Below are 16,133 nucleotides of genomic sequence, written 5' to 3' on the forward strand. Positions count from 1 at the left end.
CCCTTCACACACCCTCCCCCTTCCTTTAGATCGGGGCCAACGTCAGTAAGTCGATGACCACCGCAGCTGCAGGCTTTTGCTCCTGTTTGTGTGCACCGTCAGGAGGAACCACCATTCTTTGCAGCCAGGGATGCAAAAGTGAAAGGATGACAACCGCTCACTGCTGTGTTTTAGTTGGGGGGGTGCTAGAACGGGGCTCGTTGTCGACCCTTAGTGCTGCACGGGCAACGACGGGCGCTGGAGGTGCTGCAACGGGGTGTCGCCACAACGCCACCGACGATGCATATGCTACAAGGCAACCACCGAGGCTGCAACGGGGTTGCGCTAGCGCATCGGTGATGACGACTGCTAGTGTTGCGATGCAACATTCGTCGATGGCTCTCGATGCTGTGATGCAATGCAAGCTGCCAAAATAGAGCCCTCGATGACGGTTCTCAGAGCTGCAATGTAGCTGTCGGTGCTGCAATGGAGTGCTTGCCGACGAATCCCAATGCTGCAATGGAGCGCTCGTCGGCAATTCCCGGTGCTGTGATGCAATACTCAGCAACGGCTCTCGGAGCAGCGATGGAATGCTCGGGACTGCGATGGAGCGCTCACTGACGGCGTCCTGGTGCTGCGATGTAGCGCTTGCCGACAGTTATCGTGATGCTTGCAACGACTGCATGTTGTTGCCTTGCTACTACTAAACAAGATCAAAGCAGGAGGTTGATTGGCGCGATTCGAAGAAGAACGACATGCGTGCGTTGACCTATCCAATGGCTGGGAGGAACAAATCGGACGGCTGAAATCAATCGGTTAACGCCTAGGCGCACCATTTATTTAGGACCTGGATAAATCCCGAACGTTCGGAATTTGACCATGGAAGATCGAACGTTTTCGATGGCAAGTGACGCGAGGATGACAGGTTTAGTTGGCTGAACTTGCCATCGAAAGTTCGGGATTTATCATTTCCGTTTATTCAAGGCTGCAATTTTTTTTTAAATAAGGAGAGGAAAAAGAAACCCTTACGGGCCTATAGAGTACTAATAACAACCTTGTGTGGACTAGAGGGATCCATCCCATTGGCGGGGGCGGGGGCGGTGCTTCTCGATCTATTTGTCCGGGCCGGGCCGGGCCGGGTCGGCTGAGAGAGAAACTAAAAGTATAACCACCCCTCGCCCGAACTGATGAGCCCAAAGTTTCCCTAGAATCGCTCAAGAAAAACAAAATCCCTCTTTCGTGAAACCCTAAGATAGGCGGCGGCGGCGGCGGCGGCGGCTGGGTGCGGCGGGCGGCGAGGGAACCGCAAAAGGGCGAGCGATGGCGGGTGGCAGCCCGGCAAAAGAGGAGGTGCGGACGCCTCGTGAGTTGGAGATGCAGATGGAAGAGGGGGTCGTGCAGCGGAATCAGCCTCGTCGCAAGAGGAATCGAGCTGACCTTGCTGATGAGCTCGAGTTCTTCACGGACCTCCGCAATACGCTGATGAAGAAGAAGAAGAAGAAGCAGAAGAAGGAGAAGGGCACGCCCGAGAAGGAGAGGTTCGATTCTTCCAACTCCTACCGTAGTCTGGGCACGCAGAAGGGGCTTGGTTTTCTCGACAATCGTATCAAGGTCTTGCGCAAGCGGATGGGGATAACCGCCGGAACTGCCCGCAGCTCCCCCGCGATCTCTGATCTGTCGGACCCCTCGGGGAAGCATATGAATGGTCTCAGTGATCTGAGTTCGACATTAGGAGCAGATCCAATTTCAGATGATGATGATGGCGCTGATGGTTCTGGTGACGACGAGGAAGAGGATGAGATGGAGTGTGGCAAGCCAGCCATGGAGGAGGAGGGGGTCCAGAGGATCACCGGCTCCACACCAATTTCGGAGATTGATGCTGAGGCAGTGATGGAGGCAGATGCCCAAGATACCGATGTATCAGAGAAACCTGATCCCATTCCCACCAACACAACGGCAAAAGTGTCCATAAACAGTGATGGCCATGATCGAGCTGACACTGATTGTGTTGACGACGATGAGGTAGACAGAGGCAAATCAGAGGCACAATTAGCCAAGGAGAAGAGGGTGATGTCTACCGAGGAGCTCAAGTTTGAGTCCTTCCGTCGTGGCTGGGAGACTGCGTTTAGCCGACGCAGCGGCCACTTCCTTAACAAGAGTGAGTAGTAATTAACCATGCGGCTTTGTTTTCTCATTCTTGGTTAATTTAATTAGTTTACCCTCGACGGTTGTCCTTCCTTAACAAGGGAATAGGGGATTTACTCTGCTGCTTATCTAGCACGTATCGGTTCATGTTAGATTTCTGACAGCCGATTTACTTGGGTGCAGCGACAGTGAGTTCCATGCAGTTTACACACTTGGCACCTGGGCGCATCCCATGCGGCGCTGGCATAGAACCTGCCGTGCAGATCTTCTCTGTCAAGCTTACAGAGGTGAAAGGCGGCTTCAAATTTCCATTGTCTGTGTATGGTGTGGTCGCTGCCCGTGATGGCGTGGACTACAACCGCAACCTTCTCTTCTTTTGCGATAGGAGCAACTCCCAAAAACTTACTCAAAATGTACGGTTGCTGGTATATTAATTTGCTCTCCATTTTCTTTTGGGGATCTTCTTGTCTGTCTGCCTGCGTCCTCCCTTGTTGATTATTAATTAATGCTGTGGCTGATATGGTGATGCTTTTGCATGCAGGATCCTTATCTGCACCTGATCGGCCCGTCTCGCGCTGTTTTCTTTGAGGACTATGTTAATTATGAGGTCCAGCTTATGGTGAAAGGCAGCGTGAAGTCTCGGGACAGGCCGTTGATCACAGATACATACCGCCATATCCAATGCCGTATTGGTGTATCCACCATCTGCTTTCAGAACTGCTTCTGCACGATGGAGTTACGCTTGGAGCGATTTCTAGGTTCGGTCCAGGCCACCATCTTTGGCGTACGTGTCGTCAAAGACAATGGGGCGTGGCCTTTTGGACATGGTGTTCGGGTTGCTTGCTCCCCAGCATCACGGGAACTTATGGAGGACAGTGATGGTGAAATCAAGTATGTTGCTCAGCCTTCGTCTGGGGAAATCTTGCTGCTTGATTCAAAAGATGGAAGAAGACCTGCGCATTCAGATGGATACCTTTATCTGTCAAGGCAAGTTGTTTCTGTAGAACCAAGCGGACAGCTGGAAGTTGAAATACAGGCCTATGCACCACCCGGCGTTCTCCCTGCAAAAGCTCAGGTCTGCTTCGAAGCCCAAGAATGCAACATAGATCGTGGTCGGTGTTGCCTCCTCGGTGCTGAGGTGGAGATCTGTGTTGCTTGGTCCCGTCTTGCTTCGGACATGGAGATGCTTGCGGGTGTTGACAGGGATTTCCAAAGGGATGAACCAGAGGTTGCGTTCACACAAGTGGGGCTGAATGGAGAGCCTGACACGGAACGAATCTTTTAAGAACTGCTTGGTATTAGCTTGTTGAAGTTCCTATAGTAGTAGTATTTCTGCATCGTGTTTAGTTATATATGTAAGGTGTCCAACTATGCCTTATGCTATGCATCTGCATCGGATTAGCTATATATATATAACCTGTCCAACTATGACTGATGCACTAGGCAACTGTTTGTTTGGTTGTGTATCGACTGTGACTTTTAATATGCTGTTTGAAAGCATTTTTGTGTTGATTAATCTGCTATGGTCTGTTCTCTGATTAATTACTATGCTTGTGGTTGCTGACTTGTATTATTATGGTAGCATAGCATGAGACTTCTACCTGCTGGCATGACACATTTGCTTGAAGGAACTGTTTATGCAGTAGCATTTTTCATTTTCATTTTATGCAGTCTGATTAGACGGAGATAATCTGGTTTTACTTGAAGAAGCAAGTGAATCTTCTTCAGGTGCATGACACACTTGCTTATTTGTTTTCATCATGCAATGCAATTTTCTTCCTTAGTTGCACTCCACTTTCTCCTGGATAATAGAAGTGTCCAACGATCACGTATTGTATGTAATATACTTTTAAGATATGTTGTGTGGAAGCATTTCTGTGTTGATTAATCTGCATTGGTCTTATTGTCTGATTGATTAGAGTCCAGTCAGTAGTCTGGTTTTACTGACTTGTATTATTCTGGTAGCATAGCTGACTTGTACTGTATTGTACTGCTACTACCTGCTTTCTTGTCTGATTAAACAGAGTACAGTCAGTAGTCTGGTTTTACTCAAGGAAATAAGTGAATTTACCTCGAGGAAACAAGTCAATTTACCTCAGGTGCATGACGCCCCTTATTTTTTCCATCAGGCGATTGTCTGATAAATTAGCGTCCAGTAAGTAGACATTGTCATTTTTTCAGTCGTGTGTAAACTGAAGTTATCCTCAACATACACCCACCGGTTGCTTTTTGCAGAAAGAAAAAGAGATGATGAGAACAGATACTCTTTGTTAAAACTAATTAACCCCAGCGGTTAGTTAAGGGAATCCCCGCATTCCCGCACCATGCATGCGGTTGCCACTTTGGCAACTGCCCAACGGTTGCTCCTCTCCTCCCGATCGACGCCTTTTGCAACGGACGCTTCTCTTGGATGCATCCTTTGGGATTGTATATATACGTGAACATGATCAATAAAGATGACACTTGAATCATTTTGCCTTGTCTCTCGTTCTACTCGAAACACGTTATCAGCACGCTCGTAACCGAGAGCACCAGGCCTCAAAACTTGCCGAACGGCCGCGCCTCGCGCCCTCGTCGCCGGCCGTGGCCACGCTCGCCCGCGCCGTGGCCGTTCCTGGCCGCGTCAGCGCCGCTCCCCGGCCTCCGCGTGCCGCCCGCGCCAGGCCGTGGCCGGCTCCGCCCGGCCACGCCGCGCCTTGCGCCATCGCCATCTGACCGCATCGGCCGCCTCGCGCCTCGGCCGCGCTCACGCGCTCGTCCGCACCGCCAGACTTGCGCCCTCCGCGCCGCGCCCCAGACCACGGCCTCCGCGCTGCGACGCGCCCCCGCGCCCGGCCGCCCGGCTGCGCGCCCTCCTGCCCAAGGCCGCTGCCCGGCCGCGCCGCGCTCCCGCGCTCAGCCGCGGCCTCCTGGCTTCGTGCCCGTGGCGTTCGCAGAACACGCCGACGCCAACGCGGGCTGGAGCAAGCTCGCGGAGAGGCTTTACGGCCGCACCATGGCCGCCATCGACCGCCGCGCCGGGACTTGAGCACCGGCCGGCCGGACGACGTCGTCATAATCGGCGACAACGACGACGAAACCGCGACGCTGCCGTCTCCAACCCCTGCGGTTGTTGAAGCTGAAGCCAGCGATGTGGTTGTCGACGCGGACCCTGCCGGCCGTCGCGCCTGCCGTCCCCGACGCCCGCCACTCCTCCGCCTGCGCCACGCTCCGGCGCCCGCCGCCGTCTTATCGGCCTTCTCCTAACGACCTCGCCGTCGAGCAGCCGCTCCGGCGCACTGGTACATGGAGCCCCTAGAGCGAGAGGATTTCTATGGTAGTCTCCGTGAGTGAGGGATCCAGCGCTGGAGATTTCATCTCTAGTGAGGACTTATTTCCTTATCTCTTCGGTTGACCAGACCGTGGGCTGCCACACATGCCTTCACGTGGCATACGCGCATGTGGTTGGTAATTAAGCCATGGCCCATGAGCGGCTAAAACATGACGTCTAGCACATTTCAGCTTTTAGTTCATTTGTGCTTTAACAGTATTTTAAGCGATGGTTAGTTCCGGCTTTAAACTGTTAAAATCAGTACATCTAGTACTGTCTTCTGTTGAATATCAATGTATTCCAGATCCTAAATTGATGTTATATATCTTCACGTTTAACACGTGTCGAGATTAATTACATATATTTGCAATTGAGATTTCCGATCTCTTGCAAAGATAAATTAAGTACTTCTATAGTACTGTTTCTCCGTTGAGTACAATGCATTCCGGAATATTTCTATGATGTATATATTTCCATGTTCACCACATGTCGAGATTAATACGTCTATTTGCAATTGAGTTTTTCAATTTTTGCAAATAAAGATGCAAAATTCTAAGTGTTGTTTTTCAAATCGATGTGTTGGGATCACAAGGTAGTACTGCTTTGCAGATTATCACCACTACTGTTAAAGCCTATATTTTGTCATTTTGACATTATAATTGCTTTACAAAGTGTTCTCCCTCACATTTTTCTAAGTAATGACATAAGGCATTACGAGTGAGTATCTAGTGATTTCATTAGATTATACTCCCTAGTGCTACGAGATCTACTCCATTTTGGATATTATCTTCAAGGTGTCATACTTAGCAATTTGAGATTCACATTAATGGTTTCAAGATAACTTCTTGAAATACCCATTAATTTTGCTAAGGTCAATACAACATCAACCATGATGGTCTTTAATTTACTGATCATAAATTAATTATCTCTGGTTTACCCATAGAGGTAACATATGGCTATAGAATTTGAGGCATTCGCCCTCAATGGCCACCACTGCCCTATCTGGGCCATGGACATCATGATCGCTCTTGTGTCTCGTGGGATAATATGTGCAATCCTGGATTCACCTCTTGTCAGGATCACACCGCTAACAGAAAAATGATGTCTTATATATCATAAGGCATTAGATTCAGATCTCAGCATCTGGTTATTCTGTATCAGCAATTCCTGGGATACAATGAACCTCAAGGGCAAAGGTTTGAATCTTACATCAACCTTCCATCCGACATCACCAGCTGTGACGGGACCCTATGGGCACAGAGAATGTGATGGTTGAATATGCCTCAACCGACATGTTTGGAGACTATGAATAGTCTTTCAATCTCCTGAGTGGTCAATATAATTAATGTCCATTTACGTTGTTGTTACAACAACATAAGTATTGTTGTCATCATATATTGTATATCACAATATATTGTATCAGCATTTTGATACAAATACATTTGTATGTATTCTATATATCTGACAGTGATTTTCATACAGAGAATCTTCATGTCTATATATAGATTTCTACGTGAGTCAATCCGATGAAAAATGATATGTGCCTTGTGGACATATGCACCACAAACTCTATACTCAGGGAAGTCCAATGTTTCCACTCTCATTGAGAGAAAGGAGAATTTAAAATCGCTAGACGCGATGAGGTATTTGTTGGCTCAACTCGAGTCATATTTACTATCCCTGTGGGTACCCGAGTAACATCGGGATGCTTTATTGCTTCCCAGGTTTAACTCGTACCCTACTAAACTATAGAGGTATCCGTCAAAATAGTTTCCATGGCGAAACTTATGATGACAACAAAGAGAAATACCTTCTCTTTACCATATGCAACGGATATGGCAAGCACATTCTCTATGTATCATCGGCATTGCACTACACATACTACAAAACCCGTAGCACATGTTGCGTACGAGATAGTTTTTCAGAGTGTCTTTTGCATGACAAACTTGGCATTCCTACCTTGGTCATCATGACATTGGGTTGAAACCGAAACTATCAGAAATTCCACTGGTTTATGATTATTATGATGCTAAATTCTAATAACATTTGGATTTTATGTGCACTACAAGTGACACAGGGGAGCTAATTTTAAGGCTCGCACACCTTAAAGTCTACGCTGAACCACTCAGACTCCTTGAATGCATCAAGTTGAGGTAAGTGGCTCTTCCCATCCATTGACTAGACTATTCAGGTATTCCATGGTTCTAAAAGACATATCTACATGATGGTCTTAAGTGTGTGCTTTATTCACACGAAACCATTGGCTCATTATCCTGACATCGATTTCAAGCAAATCGAATGGATAACATTGCAGAATTCTCCTTGAGTGCCTTCTCTATGGCCTTGGATTGAAGTTTAGCAATTTGTCCTAATGTCTAGACTCAAAATGGTTTGGTAGAATCCTATCCAAAGAGTTAAGCTCATTGCATTATCTTTACTTTGGAATTGCAACTTACCAACTTTACGTTGGAGTCATGCAGTTTTACACGCTCATGACAGAACTGCATAATATTATTCCCCTCTATCTTTGATATGTGGATATCTACCAAGTATTTCCTATCTGCGGTAATTCGGTTGCATACCGATATCACCACCCGGCATACATCATTGGCCCCTCAACATATAGTTGGGATCTATGTGAGGAATAACTGTATTTTCGTCGATACCTCAAGCCCCTCGCATGGGGAGTTATTTAAGGCCAGTATGCTGATTCAATGAGGAACATTTCCAGGCATTAGGGGGAGATTTCAAGTACCATAAAGAATGCCAGGAAATTAGTGGAATGTTCAACACATTTCTGCCTCAAATCCACGTACTCAAAGATCTGAACCATGCGTTCAGAAGATTTGCAACACATTGCAAATAACCTGCCAGATTCATTTACTGACTATAAAGGTGTCACACAATCCTACAATCTTGCAAAAGTATGCCTGAAAGAGTGGAGGTACCAGCAAAATCCACTCCACTCCCCGTTCAAAGCAACAGGGGGAGATGTATGGCAGAAATACATCAGGATTCAGCTTCTCGCAAGCAAGGATATCAAGGCCTGTGAATCAGTAAATGCAAGTCAATTTCACGTTGACAGACACCTAATGGGTAGTATACACCCAGTGGACGGAAACCTCCACCAACCCAGGTCATAGTGCACACAATGACCGGGACATCGGAATACCCGACTCAATCGCATTGGGAAATCGCGAGCAGTCACCATGGGTAACGATATTTCCATCAACTATATATTGATATATAGATTCTGGAGAATCATATAACCGGAAGTCTACAAATTGTCGACATACATTTCTCAACTAGATTGCAAAAACCTTTCAAATGATTCAGATCCAAAGACCATGGCCATGGCAAAGTGTGAACAACACTCGGACTGAACTCAAGCAAAGGGTATAATCTAGGTAGAAATGATCTTGCTCAATAATGGGAAGGTATTCATAAGCAATACCTACACCAGTTTTCTTCTGGAAACAGAATTGAGAACAACGAGGTGGTGAAACAAAGAGCAAGTATTGTAGCACAAGGGTTCACGCAGATACCCAACTATTCTCCAGAGGTGGAATCTCTTTCCGATAACTTATATCATTGGCAGTACAAAATCATCTATCTCTGCAGTTGATAGATGTAGTGATTCACATATCCATGTGGATCACTAGATTCAGACATATATGGTTGATTTCCGATGGAACCTCAATTCTGGATCAAAGTACAAAATGCAACATACATTGTGTAAAATCAATAAGTCACCATATGACTTATTATTATCATCGGTACATTTGGTACAACCGACATAGTGAGTTCCTTATTCAGAAGGATTACTCCTAAAATGATGATTATCCATGTTTGTGTGTCTGCAATGACGACACATGTAATCATCTAAATGACGGAGTTTAAAATGAAGGATTTGGGTAAACCAAAATACCGCTCGTTACTACAAATTGAGCACCTTCATTCATACATTATGGTATACTATGTTGTCTATATCCATAATATATTGGAGAAATTCATTGTGGACAAATCTTATCCATCCATAACTCTCATGGTAGTTCATTCTCTAGACACAGAGAAAGGTATGTTTAGACCAAGAGATGATGGAAATGAGATATTGGGACTCAACGTTTCATAATGTCATTGGATCCACCAAACACAATTGGTTGGTACTCAAGAATATCTTTCGATATCTCCAAGGCATCAAACATCTTGTCCTGGTTTTTCAGTTTCACAGAAATGTGAACACCGATATCATTGGATACATCGATCAGATCCCCACTATGTCAGATCGTAGACAAGCTTAGTGTTCCTACTAGGTGTAGTAGCCCTCTCATGAAGAGTCTTCGAAACAGACCTCATGGCTACATCCACCAACCATTATCTCAACGATAATGTTTCTTGTGTTGCCCAGATGCAAACAGATTACATATAAGCAATATCACTATATTGCATATCTTGCACGTCAAATCATGCGACTGATTTGTTCACCAGGTCTCTACCAACTTCTATGTTCTAGAAATGTGTTCATGGAATTGGTATATGACGACTTCGGAATATGCAAGAATCAGGGGGGGGGGGGGGTATCTTCCTGAATTGTTCCTGTTCAAAGCATCATATTATACTCTTTTTTCCTTCATGAGTTTACTTTATAGGTTCTCATAAAGGTTTTTAATGAGGTAATATCAACATGAGATCATATGTCATACTCTCTGTTTTCCCCACCGGGGTTTTTGGGAAAGTATATACGACATATTTATTGTCCTCTGAACTCTATGGGTCATCTCGTATTGAGTTAAAAGAGACAATAACCATTATATGTTGCATCATTTTCTCCTTATTTTTCCCACTGGGTTTGCAGGAGTTTGGCAACATATCAAATACTATACTCCTCACTTTTTTTCCCACATGGTTTTTGAGGAGACTTAATCAAGATGATGATCAAACACACGGTTAAGCGGTGATTAGGGGGAGTGTTAAAACTAATTAACCCCAGCGGTTAGTTAAGGGAATCCCCGCATTCCCGCACCATGCATGCGGTTGCCACTTTGGCAACTGCCCAACGGTTGCTCCTCTCCTCCCGATCGACGCCTTTTGCAACGGACGCTTCTCTTGGATGCATCCTTTGGGATTGTATATATACGTGAACATGATCAATAAAGATGACACTTGAATCATTTTGCCTTGTCTCTCGTTCTACTCGAAACACGTTATCAGCACGCTCGTAACCGAGAGCACCAGGCCTCAAAACCACCATTCTTTGCAGCCAGGGATGCAAAAGTGAAAGGATGACAACCGCTCACTGCTGTGTTTTAGTGGGGGGGGGGGTGTGCTAGAACGGGGCTCGTTGTCGACCCTTAGTGCTGCACGGGCAACGACGGGCGCTGGAGGTGCTGCAACGGGGTGTCGCCACAACGCCACCGACGATGCATATGCTACAAGGCAACCACCGAGGCTGCAACGGGGTTGCGCTAGCGCATCGGTGATGACGACTGCTAGTGTTGCGATGCAACATTCGTCGATGGCTCTCGATGCTGTGATGCAATGCAAGCTGCCAAAATAGAGCCCTCGATGACGGTTCTCAGAGCTGCAATGTAGCTGTCGGTGCTGCAATGGAGTGCTTGCCGACGAATCCCAATGCTGCAATGGAGCGCTCGTCGGCAATTCCCGGTGCTGTGATGCAATACTCAGCAACGGCTCTCGGAGCAGCGATGGAATGCTCGGGACTGCGATGGAGCGCTCACTGACGGCGTCCTGGTGCTGCGATGTAGCGCTTGCCGACAGTTATCGTGATGCTTGCAACGACTGCATGTTGTTGCCTTGCTACTACTAAACAAGATCAAAGCAGGAGGTTGATTGGCGCGATTCGAAGAAGAACGACATGCGTGCGTTGACCTATCCAATGGCTGGGAGGAACAAATCGGACGGCTGAAATCAATCGGTTAACGCCTAGGCGCACCATTTATTTAGGACCTGGATAAATCCCGAACGTTCGGAATTTGACCATGGAAGATCGAACGTTTTCGATGGCAAGTGACGCGAGGATGACAGGTTTAGTTGGCTGAACTTGCCATCGAAAGTTCGGGATTTATCATTTCCGTTTATTCAAGGCTGCAATTTTTTTTTAAATAAGGAGAGGAAAAAGAAACCCTTACGGGCCTATAGAGTACTAATAACAACCTTGTGTGGACTAGAGGGATCCATCCCATTGGCGGGGGCGGGGGCGGTGCTTCTCGATCTATTTGTCCGGGCCGGGCCGGGCCGGGTCGGCTGAGAGAGAAACTAAAAGTATAACCACCCCTCGCCCGAACTGATGAGCCCAAAGTTTCCCTAGAATCGCTCAAGAAAAACAAAATCCCTCTTTCGTGAAACCCTAAGATAGGCGGCGGCGGCGGCGGCGGCGGCTGGGTGCGGCGGGCGGCGAGGGAACCGCAAAAGGGCGAGCGATGGCGGGTGGCAGCCCGGCAAAAGAGGAGGTGCGGACGCCTCGTGAGTTGGAGATGCAGATGGAAGAGGGGGTCGTGCAGCGGAATCAGCCTCGTCGCAAGAGGAATCGAGCTGACCTTGCTGATGAGCTCGAGTTCTTCACGGACCTCCGCAATACGCTGATGAAGAAGAAGAAGAAGAAGCAGAAGAAGGAGAAGGGCACGCCCGAGAAGGAGAGGTTCGATTCTTCCAACTCCTACCGTAGTCTGGGCACGCAGAAGGGGCTTGGTTTTCTCGACAATCGTATCAAGGTCTTGCGCAAGCGGATGGGGATAACCGCCGGAACTGCCCGCAGCTCCCCCGCGATCTCTGATCTGTCGGACCCCTCGGGGAAGCATATGAATGGTCTCAGTGATCTGAGTTCGACATTAGGAGCAGATCCAATTTCAGATGATGATGATGGCGCTGATGGTTCTGGTGACGACGAGGAAGAGGATGAGATGGAGTGTGGCAAGCCAGCCATGGAGGAGGAGGGGGTCCAGAGGATCACCGGCTCCACACCAATTTCGGAGATTGATGCTGAGGCAGTGATGGAGGCAGATGCCCAAGATACCGATGTATCAGAGAAACCTGATCCCATTCCCACCAACACAACGGCAAAAGTGTCCATAAACAGTGATGGCCATGATCGAGCTGACACTGATTGTGTTGACGACGATGAGGTAGACAGAGGCAAATCAGAGGCACAATTAGCCAAGGAGAAGAGGGTGATGTCTACCGAGGAGCTCAAGTTTGAGTCCTTCCGTCGTGGCTGGGAGACTGCGTTTAGCCGACGCAGCGGCCACTTCCTTAACAAGAGTGAGTAGTAATTAACCATGCGGCTTTGTTTTCTCATTCTTGGTTAATTTAATTAGTTTACCCTCGACGGTTGTCCTTCCTTAACAAGGGAATAGGGGATTTACTCTGCTGCTTATCTAGCACGTATCGGTTCATGTTAGATTTCTGACAGCCGATTTACTTGGGTGCAGCGACAGTGAGTTCCATGCAGTTTACACACTTGGCACCTGGGCGCATCCCATGCGGCGCTGGCATAGAACCTGCCGTGCAGATCTTCTCTGTCAAGCTTACAGAGGTGAAAGGCGGCTTCAAATTTCCATTGTCTGTGTATGGTGTGGTCGCTGCCCGTGATGGCGTGGACTACAACCGCAACCTTCTCTTCTTTTGCGATAGGAGCAACTCCCAAAAACTTACTCAAAATGTACGGTTGCTGGTATATTAATTTGCTCTCCATTTTCTTTTGGGGATCTTCTTGTCTGTCTGCCTGCGTCCTCCCTTGTTGATTATTAATTAATGCTGTGGCTGATATGGTGATGCTTTTGCATGCAGGATCCTTATCTGCACCTGATCGGCCCGTCTCGCGCTGTTTTCTTTGAGGACTATGTTAATTATGAGGTCCAGCTTATGGTGAAAGGCAGCGTGAAGTCTCGGGACAGGCCGTTGATCACAGATACATACCGCCATATCCAATGCCGTATTGGTGTATCCACCATCTGCTTTCAGAACTGCTTCTGCACGATGGAGTTACGCTTGGAGCGATTTCTAGGTTCGGTCCAGGCCACCATCTTTGGCGTACGTGTCGTCAAAGACAATGGGGCGTGGCCTTTTGGACATGGTGTTCGGGTTGCTTGCTCCCCAGCATCACGGGAACTTATGGAGGACAGTGATGGTGAAATCAAGTATGTTGCTCAGCCTTCGTCTGGGGAAATCTTGCTGCTTGATTCAAAAGATGGAAGAAGACCTGCGCATTCAGATGGATACCTTTATCTGTCAAGGCAAGTTGTTTCTGTAGAACCAAGCGGACAGCTGGAAGTTGAAATACAGGCCTATGCACCACCCGGCGTTCTCCCTGCAAAAGCTCAGGTCTGCTTCGAAGCCCAAGAATGCAACATAGATCGTGGTCGGTGTTGCCTCCTCGGTGCCGAGGTGGAGATCTGTGTTGCTTGGTCCCGTCTTGCTTCGGACATGGAGATGCTTGCGGGTGTTGGCTGGGATTTTCAAAGGGATGAACCAGAGGTTGCGTTCACACAAGTGGGGCTGAATGGAGAGCCTGACACGGAACGAATCTTTTAAGAACTGCTTGGTATTAGCTTGTTGAAGTTCCTATAGTAGTAGTATTTCTGCATCGTGTTTAGTTATATATGTAAGGTGTCCAACTATGCCTTATGCTATGCATCTGCATCGGATTAGCTATATATATAACCTGTCCAACTATGACTGATGCACCAGGCAACTGTTTGTTTGGTTGTGTATCGACTGTGACTTTTAATATGCTGTTTGAAAGCATTTCTGTGTTGATTAATCTGCTATGGTCTGTTCTATGATTAATTACTATACTTGTGGTTGCTGACTTGTATTATTATGGTAGCATAGCATGAGACTTCTACCTGCTGGCATGACACATTTGCTTGAAGAAACTGTTTATGCAGTAGCATTTTCCTTTTTCAGTTTATGCAGTCTGATTAGACAGAGACAATCTGGTTTTACTTGGAGAAGCAAGTGAATCTTCTTCAGGTGCATGACACACTTGCTTATTTGTTTTCATCATGCAATACAATTTTTCTTCCTTAGTTATCTGTAAACTGGAGCCATATATCAGTTGCGCGTGACATGAGATCGGTCACATTACTGGTCACAGATGTTCCTGCATGCATGCCAGTTTATGCATTACAAAAATCACATGTGGGCGCATTGTTTCTTAACAAAGTATCTCCACAGGTTTTCTGACATCCTTTCCTTCCTTTGGCTATGCTTTTTTATTTGCTTCAGCCTCCTTAGTGAAGGTAAGTTATGCAGGGCTGTATCAGTGCAAGCCTTTGGATTGGCTAGGTCAGTATTACTTCAACCAGTTCTGCTTGCCTTCAGAATAAGGCCACGTGAAGCAATAACACAACCTTCAGAATGCGTATTACTGTGTGCCCTCTACTGCTGCTCATGTTGCACTCCACTTTCTCCTGGATAATACAAGTGTCCAACGATCACGTATTGTATGTAAGATACTTTTAAGATATGTTGTGTGGAAGCATTTCTGTGTTGATTATCTTATTGTCTGATTAATTAGAGTCCAGTCAGTAGTCTGGTTTTACTGACTTGTACTCCCTCCGTCCGGAAATACTTGTCACAGAAATGAATGTATCTAGATGTATTTTAGTTCTAGATACATCCATTTTGATCCATTTCTCCGACGAGTATTTTCGGACGGAGGGAGTATTATTCTGGTAGCATAGCTGACTTTATTGTTTGTACTGCTACTACCTGCTTTCTTGTCTGATTAAATAGAGTAGTCTGGTTTTATTCAAGGAAAGAAGTGAATTTACCTCAGGTGCATGACGCCCCTTATTTGTTCCCATCAGGAGATTGTCTGATTAATTAGCGTCCAGTAAGTAGTCATTGTCATGTTTTCAGTCGTGTGTAAACTGAAGTTATCAGCTGGTGTGGTGTGAGATTGATCCAAGGCACATTTTGCAAATGCATTATGATCACAGGTGTTCCTGCATGCATGTATGGTTGGATAATGATGCCAGTTTATGCATTACAAAACATAACATCTGCATGCATTGTTTCTTACCCTACCAAAGTATCTTCTTCATGGGTTTGCTTGCTGACACATGCAAGCCCTCACTCACTATTAAATTACCGTGCTAATCCTGTGTGTGAATCATCCTTCCTTCCTTGGGTATGCTCTATTGCTTTAGCCTCCTTAGTCCTTAATGATGTTAAGTTATGAAGGCCTCTGGATTGGCGTGTTAGAATGAGGCTCTGCTTCACACAGTTCAGCCAGCCTTCAGAATAAGACCACCTGAAGCATGGGAATGCTGGTTTTGCTTGTGTTGGCTAGTGGTGTTCAGGATGACAATACATCTTCAAAGCTCTCCGTGCACGGTGGCAACGTGAGATTCGTATTATTATGCCTGATGCAAAGGATAATAATGACTGGTTATTTGATTGTACTGCTAGGCATACTCTGGAAAATTCACAAGGCATTTGTCAAGATATGAAGTACAGCGAAAAGGATTGCTGGACAACAAACTGATTAGGAGGGCTGTAATGGCAATGCTGAATCAACAAGGTAAACATCCAGACCTGGAAGAACTATTTGAAATTCGGTTGAAGAATTAGAATTGTAGTACAACAATCTGTAAACATAATCATTTTTCTAAAATGAATAACAATGGCATTTGATTTCTGTTCAAAGAGCGCACTGATCCCCAACTCAAAACCA

The 16,133-nt window shown here is 46.5% G+C and overlaps 2 protein-coding genes across 2 annotated transcripts; both read left to right on the plus strand.

The window, feature by feature from the left end:
- The first annotated feature begins 1,157 nt into the window (after window positions 1–1,157).
- Window positions 1,158–3,640, plus strand: LOC123077097 (uncharacterized). The gene is made up of 3 exons (XM_044499310.1): window positions 1,158–2,137; window positions 2,308–2,537; window positions 2,666–3,640. Exons 1-3 carry the CDS (start codon window positions 1,300–1,302, stop codon window positions 3,407–3,409), a joined length of 1,812 nt encoding a protein of 603 aa, XP_044355245.1. The 5' UTR covers window positions 1,158–1,299; the 3' UTR covers window positions 3,410–3,640.
- Window positions 3,641–11,732: 8,092 nt separating this feature from the next.
- On the plus strand, window positions 11,733–14,213 carry LOC123077098 (uncharacterized). The gene is made up of 3 exons (XM_044499311.1): window positions 11,733–12,712; window positions 12,883–13,112; window positions 13,241–14,213. The coding sequence occupies exons 1-3, from the start codon at window positions 11,875–11,877 to the stop codon at window positions 13,982–13,984; spliced, it is 1,812 nt and encodes a 603-aa protein (XP_044355246.1). The 5' UTR covers window positions 11,733–11,874; the 3' UTR covers window positions 13,985–14,213.
- The last annotated feature ends 1,920 nt before the right edge of the window (window positions 14,214–16,133 follow it).

The sequence above is a fragment of the Triticum aestivum genome, chromosome 3D (assembly GCF_018294505.1).
Source record: "Triticum aestivum cultivar Chinese Spring chromosome 3D, IWGSC CS RefSeq v2.1, whole genome shotgun sequence".
NCBI classification, from domain to species: Eukaryota; Viridiplantae; Streptophyta; class Magnoliopsida; order Poales; family Poaceae; genus Triticum; species Triticum aestivum.

What these genes read in the sequence shown, in the direction of transcription:
- LOC123077097 (XM_044499310.1), top strand. Translation starts at nt 1,300, where the DNA reads ATGGCGGGTGGCAGCCCGGCAAAAGAGGAGGTGCGGACGCCTCGTGAG. An exon ending in CGGCCACTTCCTTAACAAGA is followed by an intron (nt 2,138 to 2,307) that starts GTGAGTAGTAAT and finishes ACTTGGGTGCAG; the next exon opens with CGACAGTGAGTTCCATGCAG. An exon ending in CCCAAAAACTTACTCAAAAT is followed by an intron (nt 2,538 to 2,665) that starts GTACGGTTGCTG and finishes TTTTGCATGCAG; the next exon opens with GATCCTTATCTGCACCTGAT.
- LOC123077098 (XM_044499311.1), top strand. Translation starts at nt 11,875, where the DNA reads ATGGCGGGTGGCAGCCCGGCAAAAGAGGAGGTGCGGACGCCTCGTGAG. An exon ending in CGGCCACTTCCTTAACAAGA is followed by an intron (nt 12,713 to 12,882) that starts GTGAGTAGTAAT and finishes ACTTGGGTGCAG; the next exon opens with CGACAGTGAGTTCCATGCAG. An exon ending in CCCAAAAACTTACTCAAAAT is followed by an intron (nt 13,113 to 13,240) that starts GTACGGTTGCTG and finishes TTTTGCATGCAG; the next exon opens with GATCCTTATCTGCACCTGAT.